Here is a 17,615-nt window from a genome sequence, read left to right on the forward strand (position 1 = left end):
GCCAAACAACGCAGTCCGCCATTTTTTCCCCCCTTTTCCTTAGCTGTGCTACTCCCTTTTATTCTACTGGCTTTTGAAAGCCAATAGAATAGACTCTCTTGAATAGAGTCTAATTCTATTGGCTTTCCAAAGCCAATAGGAATTGTCCAGGCTGTCTCTGCCCTGCTGAGCCCGCCAAAAGCCCCAGTCTGCAAACAGTGCTGCGCCAGTTGAGTAGTCCTCGACTTACGACCGGTTGGGGTCGCGGCATTAAAAAGGTTGAGAACCACTGCCTTAGTGACTTTATTTTAAACAAGTTTGCTATTTCCCTTACCTCTCTCTTTTTTTAATGCAATTTTGCACAGTCCAACTGCCCCAATCCACATTCCAGAGATCTCTACAGACCGTCCTCGACTTACAACTGTTCATTTAGTGACGGTTCAAAGTTACAGCGGCACTGGGAAAAGTGACCCTTTTTTCACGCTCATGACCATTGTGCAGCATCCCCCAGGATCACGTGATCAGAAATCAGATGCTTCGCAACCGACTCATATTTATGACGGTGGCAGCACCCTGGGGTGACCTTTTGCGAGCTTCTGACAAGCAAAGTCAACGGGGAAGCCAGGTTGTCCCCCTAACTCAGGGGTAGTCAACCGTGGCTCTTTTATGACTCGTGGACTTCAACTCCCAGAATTCCTGAGCCAGCCTGGCTCAGCTTGGAAACCTCTCTCTGTCCCCTCAGCATGCTGGCTGAGGGATTCTGGGAGTTGAAGTCCACCAGTCATAAAAGAGCCCAGGTCGCCTACCCCTGCCCTAAGTTAATGACTACAGCAATTCATTTAACAACGGTGGCAAGGAAGGTCGTAAAATGGGACAAAATGTCTCGCTTCACAAATGTCTCACTTAGCCACAGAAATTTTGAGCTCAGTTGTGGTCATAAGTCAAGGACTACCTGTACACTTAAAAAAAAAGTTAAGAATTGGTAAGCGATTCAGGCTCAGAGATTTTTTTTAAAAAAAAACAGCTTATGAGTGGGAAGCTTAATTTTTTAAAAAACCTTTTCTCTTGTCTGACGTGACCACCGTATTTAATACGATACGTTGTCTAGTGCAGGGGTCTTCAGACTTGGCCCTTTTATGACTTGTGGACTTCAACTCCCAGAGTTCCTCAGCCAAGCACCCTGGCTGAGGAATTCTGGGAGTTGAAGTCCACAAGCAGGGGTCTTCAAACTTGGCCCCCTCATGACTGGTGGACTTCAATTCCCAGAATTCCTGAGCCAGCATGGGGGAACTATGGCTCCTTCATGACTCTTGGACCTCAACTCCCAGAATTCCTCAGCCAGCATGGCTCATCTCGGAAACCTCTCCCTTCCCCTCAGCATGGCTGGCTCAGGAATTCTGGGAGTTGAAGTCCACGAGTCATAAAAAGACCAAGTTTGAAGACTCCTGCTGCAATGAAATCAGTCCCCAACCTTTCTTGGCTCCGCGGACTGGTTTTTGGGGTGTGGGGGGGAGAGAGGGTGGTTACACACACACACACACACACACACACACACACAGCTTACGCAAATACACCTTTGTGCATTCATGCATTCACTTTCTGCGGCCCTGGGATTGGGGACCACTGGTCTAAGGTATTAGTCACGAATGTTAGTAATTTTAAATTGCATTTACAATTCAAACGTTATCAAATAGACACGTATTAGTTCCCCTTTTTTTCTTATTTATGGTCATTTCATTCCCCCCTCCCTCGGGGGAGGGACAAAAACGGGATCCTAAAGATCCTGCAGTCTCCCACTTCTAACTGGGAAAAAATGCTGAAGTATATTTAAAAACAAAACAAAGCACAACCACGAGCAAAACAAAATAGCTTTAACGTTGCTCAGTTCTTGCCTTTTGTCTCTTGACAGTCTGTTACTCCCTTGTCTTAAGGATTGTCCTTCCATTTCTGTACTGCCAGGTATTTGGCGCCGAGGAACCGGAAATGCTAATTTTTGACATTTTTTTTTTTTTAAAAAAAAGGATCTTGGACTAGTTTTTGCTGTTGGGCAGGGAAGAAAGAACATTAGCCAGAATGAGGCCATTTGGTGCAAGAACACCCTTTCCTGCTTTTGCCTGGTTCTTAAAAGATCTTCTTTTTATGGACCGTGTAGAAAATTTTTCTTGACGTTTCCTGGAATCCAGCCCAGGGTGACAGAACGTAAATCTTTGAAAGGGATGGGTAATATTTCCAGTTTAAGCTCGGTTCCTGAGCTGTAGCAAAATGCCGAAGGAAGCAGCTGATGAGACGATCCTTTCCCTTCTTCCAACCCTCTGAACTTTTCCAGCTGGCCCGGCTGGGGTGGCTGTTCCCACGATCCCCGTGTCAACACCTGACATCACAACTGTAGATCCAGCTTGTAGCAAAACAAAGCAGGACGCAACGGTCCTCTCTGGACTGAAAAGCCCCCCCGCCCCCCTTCCTGGGCTTTGCTGCCAGAGCTGCATATAGGATAGGATAGGATAGAATATGGAATGGAATAAGAAAAAGAATAGAATAGAATAGAATAGAATAGAATAGAATAGAATATGGAATGGAATAAGAAAAAGAATAAGAATAGAATATGGAATGGGAATGGAATAGGAATAGAATAGAATGGAATGGAATATGGAATAGAATAGAATAGAATATGGAATGGAATAAGAATAGAATAGAATAGAATAGAATAGAATAGAATAGAATAGAATAGAATAGAATAGAATATGGAATAGGAATAGGAATAGAGTAGAATGGAATGGAATATGGAATGGAAAAAGAAAAATAATAATAGAATAGAATAGAATATGGAATAGGAATAGAATGGAATGGAATGGAATATAGAATAGAATAGAATATGGAATGGAATAAGAATAGAATAGAATAGAATAGAATAGAATAGAATAGAATAGAATAGAATGAAGGGATCTTAGAGGTCTTCTAGTCCAACCCCTACTCAGACAGAAAACCCTATATCATTTCTGACAAATGGCTGTGCAGTCTCTTCTTAAAAACTTCCAGTGTTGGAGCATCCACCGCTTCTGGAGGCAGGTTGTTCCACTGGTTAATTGTTCTAACTGTCAGGAAGTTTCTCCTTAGTTCTAGGTTGCTTCTCTCCTTGGTTAGTTTCCACCCGTTGCTTCTTGTCCTGCCTTCAGCACTTAGGAGAATAGCTTGACTCCCTCTTCTTTGGGGCAGCCCCTGAGATATTGGAAGACTGCTATCCTGTCCCCCCTCGTCCTTCTCTTCCTTAAACTAGACATACCCAATTCCAGCAACCGTTCCTTATATGCTTTAGCCTCCAGTCCCCTGATCATCTTTGTTCCCTGCATCTCTGGGGGGGGCCAGCTTAAAACAGTACTTTTCTTGGGGACCGAGAGACAAAGGAATATGTGTGTGTGTGTGTGTGTGTGTGTGTGTGTTTGTATATATGAGAGAGAGAGAGAGAGAAGGGCGAGGGGAGGAGAGGAGAGGGGAATTGAAGGGGTCCCAAGTGCCCCCAGTTCAAATCACCCTCATAGAAAGGTCCTTGATGCTCTGTGATCTTGGTTGATGTTACCTGAGCGCTGACAACGTTAACCTACTTTGGGTCATAAAACGTTTGCAAGGAAACCGCCAAGCTCAGAGTGCACCAAGGACCCCCACAGTCCCCCTCCTTCTCTCCACAAATCCCAATTCCCTTCTAACACTGAAGATGTTACTTAGTTGGGTCATGAAACATCTGCAAGGAAACCAGCAAGCTCAGAGAGCACCAGGGATCCCTCATTTCAGCCCTGAGCAACAAATATCTTCACAGAAGATTGGTGTTGGGGGGGGAAGGGAGGGGGCTGTTTCTTAATAGGCAAGCTATGATTGGCACTTATGCCTCAAGCCATGGCTTTGAACTGGGTTTGCTGGCCTTAATAGGATGCAGGAGGGGAAATTTCAGAATAACCTCTCCCCGTTGCTCTCCAGGGCCAGAGTGTTCTTTAACGGGGCTCCTGGTTCGTTGCCCGGGCAAACAAGTCTACCAAAATGCAGCTTTGTTAACCTTCCCGTTTTGTGGGCGAGCTTTCCACGTCACGGTGCCACTTCCTTTCCCGGCTCAGAGCTTGTTCTTCGTTGTCCGAAGCGAAGAGGTGGTGGTGTTGCAGACGGTCTGTTTTGGGGGCGGCTCACATCCCGCCAAATGCCGGATTAGAAATAGTCGCATCTGTGCCAGGGTATCTTCAGCCATCCACCGAAGCCTTTTTTTCCCAAAGCACCAGAAGGCAAGACCAGGAAGAACGGATGGAAACTCCTCCAGGAGAGAAGCAGCCTGTCCTCACCGTGAGAACAATTAGCCAGCGGAACAACTTGCCTCCAGAAGTTGTGGGTACGCCGTCCCTGGAGGATTGTAAGAAGAGGCTGGACAGCCCCCTGTCTTGAAATCGTTCTAGGGCAGGGGTTCTCAACCTTGGCAACTTTAAGACTTGTGGACTTCAACTCCCAGAATTCCTCAGCCAGCTTTGCTGGTTGAGGAATTCTGGGAGTTGAAGTCCACAAGTCTTAAAGTTGCCAAGGTTGAGAACCCCTGTTCTAGGGTCTCCTGCCTGAGCAGGGGGTTGGACTAGAAGACCTCCAAGATCCCTCCTGCCTCTATTCTCACTAAGCTACGAACGCCTGAACCCGTGCCAGCCTTGGAAGCTCCCACAGGCTTTGGGGCTGTCGAAATACAAGCCCGTGCTTAGGGGAGGGGTGTGAGCTCTGGGATCCCCCTCCCTGCCATGAAGGTATCCCGTGGTCTGTTTGGGGAGTTCTAGTGCCGCCCTGCAGAGGCTCGGTAACCTCTGAAGAATGTCTGCCGAAGCGTTGGCTCCAGACGCGGTGGACGGCTGCCATTTCTAGCTGCTGTGAAACAGGAAATATGGAAACCATTTGCTAATGAGGGACGGTGCCCTGAGAGTCTGTGGTGCCTTACAGTAACAGTACTGCGGGCAGCACTTCCTCTTCCTCTTTCTCTCTCTCTCTCTCTCTCTCTTTTTTTTTTTTTGGATCAGCTGCGCTCTTCTGGGCACCAAAGAGGGTGGGGGGGGGGAGATTCCAGCCCCGTCTGGGTGTTGCAAAGTCAAATATGGATTGTCTTCTTTCTTGATAGGCACTTTGGCCTTGGTGGGAAATGTGTGTGTGTGTGTGTGTGTGTGTGTGTATACATACACACACACACACATATATATAAAATTGGTGCAAATGTGTGTGTGTGTGTGTGTAGATGGATGGACAGATGGACGGACAGACACACACAGATAGATAGATAGATAGATAGATAGATAGATAGATAGATAGATAGATAGATAGGAAGTTTTTCAGACAGACCGCTCTGATTGATTACATCTTGACACTTTTAACTGCTATACTGCAGTTATACTTTTTACAATCTCTTTTGCCTTGCAGCCCCCCAACTAGGGGCGTTAAGCAGGCTCAAGTTGCAACTGCGAAACATTTACAAATCCAAATTTCTTTTTCTGACAAAGAGTTAAAGAATTAAATTGGGAGACTAAGATGGCTATTTCAAGCTCATTCTGCTCTCTTCAGTTAGCATATAACTATTCAATTAGCGCATCTATCTATCTATCTATCTATCTATCTATCTATCTATCTATCTATCTCCAAATTTCTTTTTCTGACAAAGAATTAAAGAATTAAATTGGAAGACTAAGATGGCCATTTCGAGCTCATTCTGCTCTCGTCAGTTAGCCACACCCTTTTATGGGATTCGAACCTGGGCAGTTTTTACATACTAGGCAGTGATTTAACCACCAAGCCACAGGCTCTCCTCCCTCTTTGCCAGTTGTATATGTAATATTATTTTATCTGCACACTCTGGCTTTGGCTTGGAGTCAGGCTGTGGAGGAAGAGCGAAAGTACTGAGGAAGCCCCCCACCCAAGCAGGGCCCACCACTCACTCTCCTCACTCTTGTTGAGGCAACAGGAAGGTTTGTTGCTGGGAGGGGACGGGGAAGACTGCTTGGTACTGAACTGCAAGATTGTGGAGGGGGGGGTCTTCTGGGAAAAGCTGTCCCCAATCCATCATCATCATCATAAAGTTGGAAGGCTCCTTGGAGGTCATCTAGTCCAACCCCCTGCTCAGGCAGGAAACCCTATACCATTTCACACAAAGGGCTGTCCAGTCTCTTCTTAAAAACTTCCAGTGTTGGAGCATTCACCGCTTCTGGAGGCAGGTTGTTCCACTGGTTAATTGTTCTGACTGTCAGGAAGTTTCTCCTTCGTTCTAGGTTGCTTCTTTCCTGGATGAGTTTCCATCCCTTGCTTCTTGTCCTGCCTTCAGGTTTCTTTGGAGAATAGCTTGACTCCCTCTTCTTTGGGGCAGCCCCTGAGATATTGGAAGACTGCTATCATGTCCTTCTCTTCGTTAAACTAGACATACCCAATTCCAGCAACCGTTCCTTGTATGTTTTAGCTTCCAGTCCCCTGATCATCTGTGTTGCTCTTCTCTGCACTCTTTCCAGAGTCTCAACATCTTTTTTACGTTGTAGTGATCAAAACTGGATGCAGTATTCCAAGTTTAGATCTGGTCGAAGTCCAAGTAAATTATATCCACTGTATTCCTCTGGTCCATTAATTTTGTCACTTGGTCAAAGAATGCAATAAGATTTGTGTGGCATGATCTATTTTTGACAAACCCATGTTGGCTTTTAGTAATGACTTTGTTTGCCTCTAGGTGTTCGCTGATTCGTTGTTTGATTATCTTTTCCAGAATCTTCCCAGGTATTGAGGTCACGCTGATAGGTCTGTAGTTTCCTGGATCTATTTTTTCCCCTTTTTTGAAGATGGGAACTACATCAGCTCTTTTCCAGTCCTCCGGTAGTTCCCCAGTGCTCCAGGATCTTTGAAAAATATAGTTCAGTGGTTCTGAGATCACATCTGCCAGTTCCTTGAGAACCCTGTGGTGTGATCCATCTGGTCCTAGTGATTTGAACTCATCTAGGCTGGACAGGTGCTCACTAACCATTTTCTTGCCTATCCTAACTTGTTTTTCTATTCTGTTTTTTATGGCACTATTTTTGATAGGTTGGTCTGTTTTTTCCCTTTGTGTAAAGACAGATGCAAAAAACAAGTTAAATAGTTCTGCTTTCTCCCTGTTGCTTGTCACCTTCTTGTCACTTTCCCCCACTAATGGACCAATCATTTCCTTTACTTTTTTCTTGTTTTTTACATGTTGAAAGAAGCTTTTTTTGTTATTTTTGACTTTGGTTGCAAGCTTTAGTTCATTTTGAGCCCTAGTTTTCCTCACTTCATCTTTGCAGGCTCGGGCTATATGCTGATATTCTGCCTTAGTTATGTGTCCCTCTTTCCACTTTCTATACTTGTCCTTTTTATCTTTCAATTTGTCAGAGAGTTCTTTATGCAGCCATGCTGGTTTCTTTTGAGAGCTGTTATTTTTCCTCTTTGTTGGTATTGTGCTAGACCGGGCTTTTATTATCTCACTTTTCAAAATTTCCCAAGCTTCTTGAGTAGTTTTCCCCTTGAGGATTCTCATTAATGGAATCCTTCCCAAGCCCTCTCTAAGTTTATTGAAATTAGCTCTCTAGTTTGACTATGTTCTATTGCTTGTGCTTCCATAATGTTGAATTCCAATATTGCATGATCACTTCCCCCCAAGGTTCCTGTGGCTTCAACACCTTCTATCATTTCATCTGTTAGTGAGGATTAGATCCAAAATGGCTAATCCCCTAATTCCCTTCTCTACTTTTTGGGAGACAAAGTTGTCTGCTAGATTTGTCAGGAATCTGTTTGATCTTCCACTTGGTGCAGAGTTTGCCCCCCAGTTGATGTCAGGGTAATTAAAGTCCCCCATTACTATTGTGATTTGCTTCGTACATACAGTACCTTAGTTAGCCGACTAGCAAAAAGTTCATCTATTTCCTGTTTGGTGGGTAGCCCATAGTATACACCTATGGCAGTGTCATTTTTTCTTCCTTTTATATTGACCGAAATGCATTCAAGACACTTTTCATCATTGTTGTGCTCTATTTCTGTAGAGATGTAGTTATTTCTTACATATAGAGCAACTCCGCCTCCTCTTTTGTTTGGTCTGTTTCTTTTAAATAATTTAAATCCCTCTAGCTGTGTGTTCCATTTGTGGGTTTCATCTCATCATGTTTCCGTAATGGTCACAATATCATATCTGCCCTCATTAACCTGAATTTCTAGTTCACCCTGTTTACTGTTCATTGGTGTATAGACATTTGAGTCCTTTATGACTGACCCTGTGTTTACTTTCTATGTAAAGTAAAGTGTGGTGCCTGAGTTCCCCTATTTTCTTACCACCTGTTTGGTTAGTGCACTTTGTGGGGCACTCGCTACTAAAAGCTTGATTTTGCTTGACAGCAAGGTTGATATTCTTGTCCACACACACATCTATGTTACATGCACCAATAGCCCTATAATTTTTAGATTGCCTGGGACAGGGATGTTCTGTATCAATTAACTCACTGTCCCCGTTGTTTAGTTTAAATATTCCTCCAGAAAATCTGTGAATTTATTGCCGAGTAACTCAGTCCCTTTCTTGGATGGATGCAAACCGTTTCTTTTGTACATTTTTTCATTGGACCAGCTACAGACATCATGACTAATATAACCAAAGCCTTCCCCTTTACACCACTCCTTTAGCCACACACTCCAGAAGGGGTGAATGCTCCAACACCGGAAGTTTTTAAGAAGAGACTGGACAGCTATTTGTCCGAAATAGTGTAGGGTTTCCTGCCTGAGCAGGGGGTTGGACTCGATGACCTCCAAGGTCCCTTCCAACTTTATTATTATTATGGATCATCGCACAGTCAGCCAGATGTTCAGACTGGTTTGGCATTTTGTCTACCTATCGAGTCCTTACCCAGGACTTGGGATAGGCAGATGTGGATGTTTGATTGTATTATAGGTATCGTCGCAGGATGGAAGCAGTTCCTAGTAAGGCCGCCTTTTGCAATTGACTAATAGCGAATTTGTCAATGCCAATGGTGTTCAAGTGGTGCTCCAGTTGTTTTGGGATTGCGCCCAAGGAGCCTATGACTATTGGTACTACCCTTGCTTGCTTTTGCCAGTGTCTTTCTATTTCTATTTGTAGGACTTTGTATTTTGTTATCTTCTTCAGTTCTTTCTCATCTATTCTGCTGTCTCCAGGCACTGCCACGTCCACTATCCAGACTTTTTTTGTTATTATTATTATTATTATCATCATAATCATCTTCATTATTATTATTACATTAAATATTGAATTCTGCTCTAGGCTGGCCTTTTCCATTTTGCTCCTGATACACTGGTAAAACCTCTGAAAAAGTAAGCCTATAGCCTATCCTGCTAAGTTCCTACCCATATGTACTGGTTGAATCGCCACTTGGCAGAGAGCTTGGCCACCGTGTGTGCCCAAAGGGGGCACGCCATATTGCCAGAATCCTGGCTTCTCGCACTCAAGGCCCCCGTCTCCACCCCAGCATCTGTCTGACGGCTGATTATGAGATCGGTCCTTAAGTTCAATTTTTATGTTTCCTAAATTTGTTGTACATCACTTTCTTTCCTTTTTGCCTTTTCTTCATCCCCCCCCCCCTCCAGAGTGAACAGCAGCTCGACTGTGCCTTGGATTTGATGAGGCGTCTTCCTCCCCAGCAGATCGAGAAAAACCTCAGTGACCTGATTGATTTGGTGAGTAGGCATATGGGGCCCTTTCCATGTTTTGTAGAAGTTGCTGGAGATCCAGTAGATTCAGCAGATGCCCCCGGAGCAGGGGTCTTCAAACTTGGCAACTTTGAAGACTTGTGGACTTCAACTCAAAGCATGCCTGGCTGAGGAATTCTGGGAGTTGAAGTCCACAAGTCTTAAAGTTGCCAAGTTTGAAGACCCTTGCCCCAGACCCTCCCCACCTTTTTAAAACTCGTTCTAATTGAGAGTGGCTTGTCTGGCCCTGCTTGGGTTGGAGAGCGAGGTTGGTTTTGTGTGTGTGTGTGTGTGTGTGTGTGTGTGTCTTGGCTCTGTTTGTTTAGATTTCATACCCCTGGGGGCTCTGTCCTCCAGGAGAATTCAAAATCCCGTGGGGACTCCCATTTGAGTGAGCCAGCTTTGAGGTGGCGGTCCCAAGCCTCACCTGCAACAGCAGGCCAAGCCCACCTTTGTGATTATTTTCTGCTTAACTAAGGGCAAAGAGCAAGAGGTGGAGAATTCATTGCTCTGTGTTCCTTTAGCCCGGCTGGTTTTCCCAACGTCCGTTTTAACCCGTCTGAGTGACGCCACAACCAGGGCCGGCTGTGACCTCTCTGCTCTTCCCAATTTCAGGAAGGCTGCTGAGGTTCTCCAGCAAAAGAAAAGCCCCCCCCTCCCTCCCTCCCACAAAGTCCTTTAGCCGGGACCCTAAAGGTCAAGCTTTATGCCTGCTGGGGTCCTTGGTCTCCGGAGTCCTTGGGGGCAGCTGTGGATGGCCTTGCCAGATGTGATTTGTGCTGACCGAGGAGAAGGCCTAACTTGAACGTGAAATGCAAGGGCAGGTGGGGTCCTTTCTGGGTCAGAACCCCTTCCCCAAACTCCAGGTGGATGGCCATCCTCGCTCATTAGCCCAGCCCTTCCTCTGTGGCTTTCACGGGCTGCTGAGTTTGTAATTAGAGTTCATTAGCGCTCCTGTCAGTCAGGGGTCTCTCCCAAGCCCTGCCTGCCTGCCGGTCTCCCCAACTGGGAGAGGAGCACTAAGGATTGCTGAGCAGGCAGCACGGTGTCATGGGGCAGTGGAGGAATTTAGAAAGTGTGTGCGCTGTGCACTGCGGGACCTTTAGAGAGAGGGCTAAAACTCCAGGCCATTTTGTCCTGGCCGTTCAGATTCACACGCACGCAGAATTTATTGTTATATATGTGTGTGTGTGTTAACAAGACAGCGTTGCAATTTGCCTGTGGTTTGCGTAAATAAGAAGGAAAAAGACAGGAAGCTGAGGACCAGGCTCGGAAGCGTTCAGGACTGTCGTCTGTGTGCAGGCCACCCGTTTTTGTCGCCTGCAGCTGAGGAACCCTTGGCTGCGGATCTTGCCTGAGTCACTGCTCCACCACTTGGTCCCAAGGAACAGTCTTGGAGAGCCTCCCAGATGCATGGTTCTCTAAAAACTCACCCTAACCCTGGTTGCAGGTGTTCCATGCTTCAGCACCTCAACAGGAAGAGATGGCGGCCAGCTGGCAGATTTCAAAACGAAGGCCTTGCTGAATCTGGTCTCCTTTTCTGAGTGACTTTCTGAACGGGGGCAGTTGCTGGGTCTCCCATCCTGCAGCGACCGCGGGGGTCTTCAAATTTGGGGGTCCTTGGCTGAAAGGAGGAATTTTGGCTTTGGCCAAAACTAACTTCATCTCCCTCAACTCAAGCCAGTTTTTCACGTAAAAGGAAGAGCCTCAGACTTCCATCAAGCCATTAATCTTAGGACCTCTTAGTACAAATGCGCCCAGACAGGCTGAGTTAAGCATTGGAACAGAAGCCACCTTTTAAAAATAATAATAATAATGGAGCTTGGACAGCTTTCCTGAGACCGTTCCACTAGATCTTTTTGGATCAGCCTCTAAATCCCTCCCTCACAGCTGGCCAAACGAAGCACATGTTTTTACAGTCGGTTGCAAGCAGCGAGCAGGAAAGAATGCAGCCCGTTCGCCCTTTGCATTTGTGGCAAAAAGGTGACGCCTGGGTTAAACACCGAACTGTTATTGCAGTTACGGGGCCCCGTTTCCCAGATCACCCCTCAATTTGCTGATGGTTCTGTTCAGTCCAAGTGAGGGCTGAGCCTTCGGAAGGGACGCTGGGAGACCGTCACAGAAGATCAGATAGATCTACTCTGCCCCTTAAGTCCACGGAGCATGGAGAAACCCTTTCCCACGGATCCCACGAGAGCATCTGAATTTTCATCCTGCCAGGCGTAATTCTGCCTTTCTCATCTTGGGGTCTTTTCTTCCTAAAGGGGGGTTTCAGAAAGTTCCCTTTCAGTCTTCTTAAAGGCTCTCAGACTTTAACAGGTGGTTTGTTCACTTTTAAGGTGCGACACAACTGAGCTACAGGAGACCCCCCCACACACCTTCGGTCGTCGACCCAAATTCCATTCCCTGGGCTTCAGTGTTCTGACGTTTTCTCCCCAGGATCCATGTTGGGGCGCGGGGACTGCATTGCCCAAAGCCGGACCCTGGAAGCACCCCTCAAATCTCCCCCCCCCCAGAGGCCTGAAAAGGGACACGTTCCCATGGCTGGCTGTCGCCCCCAGACCTGCTTTCACACACACACACACACACACACACACACACACACACACACACACACGTCCCCTCTTGATCCTGCCAGTTCCATGAATATGAACTCATCCGATTGGCCTTTAGAGCAGGAAGCGAAGGCTTGGCCAGCTGCTCCAGAAAGGTGTTGGGTTTCTGACTGTACACAGGTGGCCGCTTGTCTTGCTGGCTGGAAAGAGGGTCCAGTTTTTAATTAAAACTGTCCTTATACCTGGTTCATTAACTTCAGCTAGCCTAGCGTGGCCGGGGGGACAAAGAGACTCTTGTTAGGCATGTCAGGCTCCGGTTTTTTTTCTTCTCTTCTTTTCCGCCAATTTGTCTTCCTTTTTGTCTACGCCTGATCTCCCTTCAGCGCATAGCCATTCTTTTGCAGAGCCGTCCCAAATAGTGGCCTCATTCATCCCCAGGAAGCCGGGACTTTATGGGAAGCTGGTTTTGGGGTGGTCTGAGGGCAGGGTGGGCCTTCCCGACCTGTAGGGTTCATGGGATCCATCCATGAGGCAGGATAACCACCCACAAGATATCTTTGCAATGTGGACCCTCTTGGCCACGCTGGCTGAGGAATTCTGGGAGTTGAAGTCCACCAGTCATAAAAGGGCCAAGTTTGAAGACCCCCGAGCTAGAACATAAAGAGTTGGAAGGGACATCTTGGAGGTCATCTAGCCCAACCCCCTGCTCAAGCAGGAGAGTCTATACCAGGGGTCTTCAAACTTGGCCCTTTTATGGCTTGTGGACTTCAACTCCCAGAATTCCTCAGCCAGGCACACTGGCTGAGGAATTCTGGGAGTTGAAGTCCACAAGCAGCGGTCTTCAAACTTGGCCCTTTTATGACTTGTGGACTTCAACTCCAGAAAGAAAACCCCTGGTCTTGGCCCTTTGATTGCCACTTCAGTCAGCACAATATTAATAGGAATGCCTCAGACCAGCAAAGCGTAAGTGTAATAAGTAGTTCGTCCTCAAGCAGCTTTTTCACCTGTTTCCCAAAAAAAAAAAGCTGGCGGTAAGGAAGACAATCTTTTAAAGAGATCTCCTTGGCTTTAAGGCAGGGCTCTTCAAACTTGGCCAATTTAAAACTTGTGGACTTCCACTCCCAGAATTCCTCAGCCAGCGTGCCTTGCTGAGGAATTCTGGGAGTGGAAGTCCACCAGTCTTAAATTGGCCCAAGTTTGAAGATCCCTACTTTAAGGGGATAACATGGAGACACCATGAAGCTTTCCTTGGTTTTAGGTCATGCTCATGTGGGAATGTGGCTTTTGACCACATCTCTTAGTTGTTCAAACATACCAGCCTTGTCTACTCAAACTGTTGACTTCTCTGTGAAGTTGTAGACAGAGGGAACCTTTACCCATCATCGTTTTTTTATTATTATTATTATTCTTAAAGAAAGGCCCAAGTATTAGATTTAGGATTTTTTTTTTCATCTGAAATTAGTGTTTAGTTCAGGGGTCTTCAAACTTGGCCCTTTTATGACTTGTGGATTTCAACTCCCATTCTTCAGCCAACCTGCACGCGTGCCTGGCTGAGGAATTCTGGGAGTTGAAGTCCACCAGTCATAAAAGGGCCAAGTTTGAAGACCCCTGGTTTAATTAATGCACCTCTTTGCAAGTATGTGTGAGTGTATGTGAAAGAGGGATTAGCTGAATAATAGGCTAAATTTTAGAGTTAGTAGCTCAAGGCTTACCTATAAATGACTTGCCTTTCACTCTTTCAGCTGTGCGTATGTATTTTCAGCAATATCACCTCTTTGTTAAAAAAAAAAAAGAACAGGTAATCCTCCCCCCCCCCCCTTTAACTAGCAATGGTTGGCAGATTGCCCAGAGAGCTCATTAAACTGCACCCTGAGCATGAGCTAGTGGAAAAAATTAAGCTGCCATTCACGGTCAGCTTATTCTCTTAGCAGTTCTTAGGTTTCCATTATAAATATTTACCATTTTTTAAAGGTTCTTGCCCCCTCCCCTTCCAGGAATAGCTTTACAGCAAGTTTGGCAAGGAGCAGACGCTGTAAGACACATCTGCAAACATGCCTACAGTTGAGCTGTGCAAGACCACAGGAGTGGCCCCCTTTATTGGGACGGAGTTGCGTTTGCCCCTTGTCTGTACACGTCCCAAAGGCAACTGGATGTTCTTGGTGGTTGTTTTTTTTTCTTTCTTGAAAACGTTTCACTTCCCATCCCAAGAAGCTTCTCCAGTTCTCCAAAAGCCCAAGAAGGTCCAGTGGCCTGTTGGAAAAGCACCTTTGGGACAACCATGATCTGGATGATGGACAATCTCCATGGATACAACAGGGTGTGGTTGTGCAGAAGAGAAATGCAGGGTGTTCCAATAACTACATCGGCCTGTTGAGATTTAAACCGTATTCTTCGCTTGAGATGTTGAGAAGGCCACTGAATTGGGCCATTGGACTGCTGTGGAAAGACCTTTCTTTGTGTTTGTCTCTTCCTGGTTTTGCAAAAAAAAGTTCTATTTCCTTATTTCGTCTTCTTATGCCCTATCCGTTATCGGACGTTGGCGATCATGTTGGCGATCCTGTTTTTATTAGCAGCCGCACGAAAAAGTGCTGCTGAGTTTTGTCCAAACCAGTCCCTTAGATTTCCTTATTTGGGGACCTCTTATGCTGATGGAGGATGCCTGGTATTTTTTGGACTGGGTTATTATTATTATTATTATTTAAAGGTAGCATTTTATACGAGAGATAACAGAAAGAACATCTAATCCTGAGCTAAACTGTCAGATATCAGAATGAAAGGCAATACCAGCGAAAAGGTTGAATAGTCTGTTCTCCTTGATGGGAAAGTTTTATGAACGTGTTAGTGAACTAAAAGCAGAGGGAGAGAGAGAGAGAAAATGGCACATCTTGGCTGTCTTTTATGGAAAAATTGCCCTTTGCAACTCTCTCTTAAAAGGAAACACGTTTTATCTGCCTTCCGTCATCCGAGATCAAAGCCAAACCTGAAACACGGTTTAGATAAGAGCCCTCCAGAAGGGTAGCACTAACCTCATCAAAAGGCCAGCCCTGTCTACAGCGAGATGCTCCCAGGGGTGGTGGGGTGGGGTGGGGGTTACCAAACCAGACCGTTCTTCCCCCAACAGGTTTTTGGGAGGCTGACACCGTAGTGGTGAGACTGCTTGTCTTCAAATACATTCATGGTGGGAGAAGATGACTAAAAAACAAATAGACTTTAAACCAGAATTGTTTCAGCTAGGAATAATAGGAGCCAACTACGAGAAAGATTGCGGATATCTAATACTACATGTATTAACAGCAGCAAGAATCATATTTGCCCAGTATTGGGAAAATGAAAACCTATCAACTGAAGAAGTACTAATTAAAAAAATTCCAGAGTGCGCAGAAATAGATAGATCGACTTTAGAGATTAAAGAGAGAAAGTTCAGTTTACTTTAGAACATGGGATAATTTTTATCAATGGCTAGAAAAACGGTTTAGAGAGAAAGGAATGTGATATGTAATTTTGAATGCATATTAACTAGCAAGAAGGAATGACATGGAGTGATTAACTAATATTGCCTAAGAAAATTAACCGTATTTATTATTATCACTTATTACTATAACTATTATTGTTTAAATATGTACTCAGACAATATGCTGTTTGCTAAATATTGAAAATGTTACCAATCCTGATCCTGACCCCAACCCTAATCTAGACCCCAATCCCAACCCTAACCCCATTCTACCTTTAACCCCACAAAAACTAATAAAACTTAAAAAAAAACATACTAGGAGGGGGGTGGGATTTCTGAGGAAGGTCTGAATGGGGTGGGGGCTCTGCAGATCTTCTGCGCTGCTTTTGCTGGATGGGCCAAAGGTGGTGTAGATCAGCTCAGCCTGAGAGCCACGTATGAGGAAGGCCAGAGTCCTGACACTGGTCATCCATTCTCTGTCCCCTTCCCACTCCTTCCTTAGGTTCCCAGCCTTTGTGAAGACCTCCTGTCCTCCGTGGACCAGCCTCTGAAGATCGCTCGCGACAAGGTGGTGGGCAAGGACTATCTCCTCTGCGATTACAACCGGGATGGCGATTCCTACAGGTAGGCTCACGGTTCCTTTCTCTCCACAGGACACGGCTAGCCTGCTCCTCTGAGTTTGGGGCAAGTACAGATAGTCCTCGGCTTACAACAGTGCATTTAGCGATCGGCGTTAATGGCCGTTTTTCACACTGATGACCGTGGCAGCATCGTGACCAAAGTTCAGACGCTTGGCAGCTGACTCCTGTTTATGACGGTATTGCGGTCTCCTGGGCTCACGTGATCCCCCTTTTGTGTCCTTCCACGTCAAGGAGGACGCCAGGTGCACTTAGCCTATTGCTAACTTAACAACTGCAGCACTTCGCTTCGCAGCTCTGGCCAGAAAAGTCGTGAAAAGGGGCAAAACTTGCTGAGCGAGCGTTTCGCTTGGCAGCATAAAATTGGGGTTCAGTTGTGGCCGTACCTTGAGGGGCTACCCGTTAGCTGATGGCATCGAGCTCTCGAAGGCCGTGCCACACCAGGAGGACTTCTGCCTGAAGGCAGGCAGACCCACAGGATACAGTTCATTTGCAGCAAGCTGAATGACACACACACACACACACGCAACACACATGTGTTGCTAACCGAAGGGTTCACAGATGTAGAAGCCTGTAGGAGTTTTCTGGAGATGGGAGGCCCTTAAATACCTATTCCCAGTAGTACAGGTATTCCTTGACCATCCAGCCCAAAATTTATGTTGCTAAGCAAGGGAGCCGTTGAGCGGGTTTTGCCCCGTTTTACGACCTTCCTCCCGTTGTTAAGGGAATCACTGCCATTGCTAAGCTAGAAACACGGTTAAGTGGATTATCAGAGAGTTGCAAAACAGAGTCATGTGACCCCCCCCCCGGGACTCTGCAACCGTCATAAACACAAGTCGGTGGCCAAGCGTCCGAATTTCGCTCACATGACCACGGGGACCGCTGCAACGGTTGTCAGTGTGAAAAAATGGTTGCAAGGTCACATCCAATCCGTTGGTAAACTCTCCTCCTCACCCATGGGCCAGACAGGCCCCGCTCACCTCCGCAAGGCCTGTTTGTGGGAGACACATCTGGGAAATGTCAGCAGCCCCCTCCTATAACCTCCTCGCCTTTAATCACCCTCCTGGAACACGTCTGCATTGTGTGTGTGTGTGTGTGTGTGTGTGTGTGTGTGTGTGTGTGTGTGTGTGTTGCTTCCAAGAGGCTGCTTTTCTGCAACAGAAACTGAAGAGAGGCAGGCGGGGGACCAGCTCCAGGTCCTCTCCTCCCACGGGGTGCCCCCATCTGCCTTTCCTCAGAACACCCTCTCCCCGAAACGTGTCTTGAGCACTTGCTTTCTATAAAGGC

General features: G+C 46.2%; 1 protein-coding gene across 2 annotated transcripts in view; it reads left to right on the forward strand.

Annotated features, from left to right (window-relative positions):
- The window catches only part of CAPZB (capping actin protein of muscle Z-line subunit beta), a 49,109-nt gene that overhangs the window by 13,929 nt on the left and 17,565 nt on the right, over positions 1-17,615 (forward strand). For both annotated transcript variants that reach the window (XM_039355040.1, XM_039355041.1), the window contains exons 2-3: positions 9,583-9,672; positions 16,193-16,314. In XM_039355040.1, coding sequence (XP_039210974.1) covers positions 9,583-9,672; positions 16,193-16,314 — 212 coding nt within the window. The remainder of the gene's footprint in view (positions 1-9,582; positions 9,673-16,192; positions 16,315-17,615) is intronic.

Source organism: Crotalus tigris, unplaced genomic scaffold (assembly GCF_016545835.1).
Source record: "Crotalus tigris isolate CLP2741 ecotype Arizona unplaced genomic scaffold, ASM1654583v1 scf7180000018590.67127310178:1205815, whole genome shotgun sequence".
Taxonomy (NCBI): Eukaryota; Metazoa; Chordata; class Lepidosauria; order Squamata; family Viperidae; genus Crotalus; species Crotalus tigris.